This window comes from Hemicordylus capensis, chromosome 12 (assembly GCF_027244095.1).
Source record: "Hemicordylus capensis ecotype Gifberg chromosome 12, rHemCap1.1.pri, whole genome shotgun sequence".
Classification (NCBI taxonomy): Eukaryota; Metazoa; Chordata; class Lepidosauria; order Squamata; family Cordylidae; genus Hemicordylus; species Hemicordylus capensis.
Window position 1 is genome coordinate 9,348,606 of NC_069668.1, and position 5,671 is coordinate 9,354,276.

A 5,671-nucleotide genomic window follows, 5' to 3' on the forward strand; every position below is an offset into this window, starting at 1 on the left:
GACATCCCCAGGGAAAATCTGACGCGCCAAATTAATGATCTGTAATTTATCCCTTGGGTTTTTAAAGAGCACCATATACTTGGCATTAAGGCTTATGGTGCGGGCCGCTTTCCCTTTGTAGAAAACATTCTGTGTGATGAGAAAAACGCTCAGATTCCTGTGGTGAACAAACTCAGTGAAAGCGCGTTCAATTTGCTGGCTGTCAGATGAAGCACTCATCAGGTCATCCAGAACAAGAAAACAGATTTTATTTGGGGGTAACAAGCCATCATCATCAATTTTCTCAGGCATACCTTCTACAAATTTTATCATAGGGTATTTACAGAGCATTTGTTTGTACAAAGGTTGCCAACAAGAGTAACACCATACGATTTTTTCAGGCATCACAGATAGCACACTGTGTGCATTGTGCAGCATTTTTTAAAGGAAAAACGTTTTTCCGCTATTGCTTGGTCCCGCAAGGATAGCGGAGAAGGGGTGTTGCCATCGAACATCCATTTTAAAACCCATAGGGGTTAGTCTTAAAACCCTCAACGATGACGCGCTTATCAAACACCACTCTCTGCGTCTTCCTCAAAAGACGTGTTTCTAGCTCCCATCTCCTCTTATTTCTAACGATGCCATTCTGCTCTACCACAATCTCACGTGGCGGGTTCTGGTCCGAAACGCAGGCAAAAACCAGAATTTTCAGACTGTCAAAATTAATTTTTTGACAATTAGAAAAGTTCAGAGTAATTCCCTTGACCTTAATACACGATTCCCCCCCTGACAGCTTGTAGCCGTAAGATTTAGGACCTGTGCTCACAAACTCTGTTATGTACTGGTCTGCCAGTAGTTCGTTTGTCAGCTCCCCTAAAAAGTTTCCAAGGGGTGGGTTGTACTCCCCCTCATGAGACACATAGATCACAGAATCTGTGTCATGGTACAGGCACCGTTCCCCCAGCTTCTCCATGATAGAGTACAAATGCAGGCGTGCATAGGCGGTTGTAAAGCACGCCAGAAAAACATTTGTGTGACCTGGTGGAACTATACATTCTTTTGTATCTTTCCAAGACACACAACATGTATCATCATCAAGGAATTCACACATAGAGACCTCATAGCTATCTGAAAAGAGGTATTGGAAAAGCTCGTTAGGGCTTTTTACTATGGATGTCCTAGGAAGGTTTGATCTCTGAGCAAATTTCCCCCACAAGGAATTTAAGAAAAGCTTGGCTATCTGGCGTTTAGCAGGATTTGATTCAATCATCTCGGGGCGTAAACACACACCTTCTTTCTTATAATACTCAGCAATGTATTTCTCCCTATCCTCCCTGCTGACATACTCTGCTGGGTAGCCCGAAGCCTCTTGCTTCTGCCTGAGAAATGTTTTGACGTACTCTGAAAAGAGGCTGCCAGAACTCCTTTCAAAATGCCAAACCTCATAGATCTGTGCCACCCTGTAACCTTTAGCCACAGCAACATTCAATTCTACAGTGCACCATGTACCCACTAAAGCCCTTTCCTCATCATTGTGCCTGCATTGCTCCAGCTGCTGTGAGTCTGCACAGAGACTGCACAGCGGAAACATGAGCTTCCCGTTCACTTTGACAGGGAGGACAGGGAAAAAGAGACGGCGTGGTGGGTATACCTTCACCTTGGCAATTCCAAAATATTCAGAGAGTGGTCTAAAATCGTCATAAATTACTTTAGGGTGTCCTATGGGAAACTGGCGATTTCGCATGATAAAAGGATAGAGAGAGGTAAAATCTGAGTAGTGAATCTGTTCTCCCTCCTTCGCCTCATAATACAGACTCACACAGCCTGTCCTGCCCCCAAACAATGCATCTCTAGGTTCCAGAGGTTCTGGAAATCCCTGCTGCAGAAAATCTACCACCTTCTGATCCCCCTTGACCATGTCACGCCACTCATGCTCCCATATACAACGGACTTCAAACCCCATGCGTTTTAAGACATCTGCTTTCCTCTCACTAGCATTGTAGAGAAAACCATAGGTTTCCGACAACATGGGGTGCTGTTTGTGTGCTGAATAACAGGTTACACACCCGTGATAAAAGCAGCCATTAAATTCAAAAGCACATTTCTTTCCCCCATTCACAGAATAACCATCTAAATAACATGCCTTAACACCCCCCAACGCCTCCTGAAGCTCCTGAGGAATATCAACCTTAAACTCACCCCCTTTCAAAGCGTGTTGAATATGTATGTTTTCCCTGTGGGCTATGTATTCCAACCATTGAATGGACATAGTTGAGAATCTTTTGCACTGATGATGGTAGTTATCTGGGGCCGGTATGGCGATCTCTTCATCTTTCAGATACTTGTAGCGGTACATTCTTAAGCACACACTAGCAAGCGTAGGGTATTGGAAGGGGTCGATACCCACCAGCACCCTGGCATTTTTCCTCCCCATAGGTTTATCAACGACATCCCATGTCATCTCAACCAATTCATGTCTATATTTTGTACAGGCCTGCATCAGGATGTCTACATCTTTCTGACAGTAATAGGCCAATTCCTTCTGCATATCAAACGTTTTTGATTTGTTTTCCTCATACCACTTCATGAATTCTTCCCTATCTGCAGGCTTCATAGCATCCACACCGTAGTCCTGGGGGTCTGGCATATTCCCAACATAACTCTCATTTTCTTTTTTATTAAAGAAATGTGGGAAATAGCCCTTGCAGCCCTGAAAACCCATAGCTTTGGGGAGTTTTGCTAGAGCCATGGGTAGGTGGCATAGGGAATCTATAAATTTTATGTCATTTTTTGTAACTGTTATACACAGCAGTTTTCCCCCCTGTGTGAGCAGCTCTACATCGAGGCCTTCATTGATTAGCTCTCTCAGTATCAAAATGCCATCGTAGCTCCGCGAGTTGTGAGCCAGAAAAGTGCACCCCATAAACTTATTATCTGATGTAAAACGTAATACAAACTCATTCAGACATTTATCTCCCTTAAATTCCCAATAATCCCCTTGGGGCCCCCACTTCTCCCAATCTTTCTGTTTCTCTTGATATGCTTTAACAGGCTCCACAGTCTCCCCTTCAAAGGCCTTGGCATAAATATAGTTTGGGACGTGGATCCCATCCTCCTGCCTGCATTCGCAGTCATAAAACACATATTTTACTGATATCTCGGGGTACTGTAGACGTGGAATGTAACACGCGTGTTCTACCCCGGGGGAAAGGTACTCATAACAGACACGGCACTGCTTTCCCCTACAGATGCGTTCAGTTTCATGACCCAGCTCGACATAGCGGAAGCACTTTTCACATAGATCACGCGGGATGCATTCTACCCGCCCCACGGCGGCGAGCTTCATATGCTTTCCTAGACACTCATGTGATCTACACTGCATCTTGCATTTGGGGCATCTGATTACACGCCCCACGTGTTTTACACAGCCAGCCTCTAAACAGCGGTGGCACCTCATCAAACAGTCGTGTGTGTGTCTGTAGGGCGTGTAGCAGACATAACAAAAATTTCTGGTCCCAAAAAACCCCTTGATGTTCTTAACCCCATAATAATGATCCTTATGAAGTAACAGAAAACAGGTTTTGAGGTACTTCTGTTCAGGAGTTTTTAAAATACTCCATCCAGAAGTTCCCCATTGCACAACAACAATATTGACCTTCATGTGTGTCTCTACGGTTTCTACGTCTGCATAAGACACTTGTTTTTGCTCACTCCACCCAAGATCCTGGTACAACTTTTTTGCTCCCTTTTTTATCTGTGTAGCGGTGGCTCTCAAATCTAGAACAGCCATGAGACTCGCTGCAAAACAGAGGGCTGTGTTAGGCATGGGGACATCTATCAGATGCAGCCTCTTTTTCTGTATAATGCTGCTATAGGGTATTGATTTTATATGCCTGCGACCGGCTCCTCGTGGGGGTGTGATGACAATCACAGCCAGTGTTAATACACCATCAGCTAAAATTTGTGCATAACTTTGAAGCAGGTTAGATATAGCGCTTAGGAATGCCTCAGCGTTCAGATGGCCTGCCTGTCTCCTTGCTGAGTAAAGGGGGTTTGAAATCCCTGGCGCTCGCAATCTGAGCTGTACAAAGTCCCCTGGTTCTATATGATTGTTTATATTATCCAAAACCCTTTGAATAGCAGAATGCATCCCAGATAGCGCATCACAAAAGGAGTGTACTCTGTCCAAATTCACAAACTTGAATTCGTAATACATTTCAGTTCCATTAAAGCGTGCATAGCTCCTATTATAACGCTGTATAAACTGAAGATCCACAGGTGGGGTTTCTTCAGAAATGCCTGCTGCTTCTTCAGAAGAGAACTGTTGGGAACCAGCTGCAGGTCCAACATCGAACGCCAAGCCTCCTCGAGAAGCTCCGCTGTGGGTAGCCCGCTCTTTGGGGGTGGCATTCGGGCCAACATCAGAAGCCTCACCTAGAGAGGACCCATTCTGGGTTTCACACTGTTCAGTAAAAGCATTCTGAGGACCGGGGCCACTAGGTGACTCCTCGGATGGTTCAAATTCGTCTGAAGAATCAGAAGCATTCCTATACCCTCCTGGCTGGTGGCTAGATGTGGACCCTCCCCCCACCTGTATGCAGACAGGGTATGGTTGATCTTTTTTATTTCTGTCTACGAAATCACACACAGGGTTTGCACGTGTCTTTAGACATTCTAGCTGTTGTGAAGTATCACTAATCACGGCCATTTGTTTACGTATGATGCGTTTTGCTTGTTCAAGGTGTTGCTCAGCTTCGGCCTTGCGTTCAAAAGCCACAGCCCTAGTCCTTATCAATGTCTCTATGTGTTCTGTAACATGTGCCATGCTGGCCAAGAATTCGTTATCTTGGGCGTTCAACTCTTGGACATCACGGACCCCCGGTTCATGTTCTGAAACAGATAGATCAGAGGGGGGCAGGGGGTCACCATGTATGTCTGGAGTAAATCACCCACAGCTAGTAGGTTTGAACGTGTGTGTGTGTGTGTGTGTGTGTTGTGCCATGGGGGGGGTAGACTTACCAGGCTTCTGAAAGGGTCTCTGGGTGTCTTGTGGTTTTGCCCGCTCCTAGGGCTTCCGGGTCAGCTGTCGTCAGGTAGTAGAGGGAACGTCTTCAGGAATCCACACAGACAAGGGGGGGGGTCCTCCCCAACATGACACATAGGTGTGTGCATGATGTGTGAGCGTGTTTGTGTCATGCGGTGCAGAAATGTCTTACCCGCATGGTACAAACATGTGTGTTACTGAAGTATGTAGCTGTTTGTGTCATGCAGTGTGGAAATGTCTTACCAGGTTCCAGGATAGCCTTTCTGGGTTTTTTGTAGGCTGGCTGCACCTCCACGTCGGAGTCCCTGGGCGCCATGTGTCCGGGTTGATGCTGTTCATGGGATACTACATCTGCAGATAAGGGAATCATACGGTTTTATCAATAAAAGCTATACATAAATAAAATAGTTAAAACATTTCATTCTTTCTTTCTCCTACCCTTACTCTTTGCTTTTCTCTTCAATCTGCTTAGACGTGTGGGGGCTGGTTCAGGTTCTTCTGTAGGGAGAAAAAAGGGGGGGCATGTTAGATAGAATTAGTCTGAGGTTTCCACACGGCGTATACATTTGCAGGGATGCTTTTAAAATAAAGCTATTTTACCCTCTAGAGCACTCTCAGTCAGATTCCGCAACCCGTCCTGGTTATTTG

General features: G+C 45.4%; 1 protein-coding gene across 1 annotated transcript; it reads right to left on the reverse strand.

The window, feature by feature from the left end:
• Nucleotides 1-231: 231 nt before the first annotated feature.
• On the reverse strand, nucleotides 232-5,671 carry LOC128336230 (uncharacterized). The gene is made up of 4 exons (XM_053275576.1): nucleotides 5,624-5,671; nucleotides 5,468-5,521; nucleotides 5,267-5,374; nucleotides 232-4,869 (listed from the first exon to the last, which is right to left on the reverse strand). Exons 3-4 carry the CDS (start codon nucleotides 5,337-5,339, stop codon nucleotides 500-502), a joined length of 4,443 nt encoding a protein of 1,480 aa, XP_053131551.1. The 5' UTR covers nucleotides 5,340-5,374; nucleotides 5,468-5,521; nucleotides 5,624-5,671; the 3' UTR covers nucleotides 232-499.

Bases quoted from the DNA above. Each gene is read 5' to 3' on its own strand.
- LOC128336230 (XM_053275576.1), bottom strand. From the start codon at position 5,339: ATGGCGCCCAGGGACTCCGACGTGGAGGTGCAGCCAGCCTACAAAAAA. The intron at 4,870-5,266 runs GTAAGACATTTC...TATCTGTTTCAG, and splicing joins AAAGGCTATCCTGGAACCTG to AACATGAACCGGGGGTCCGT.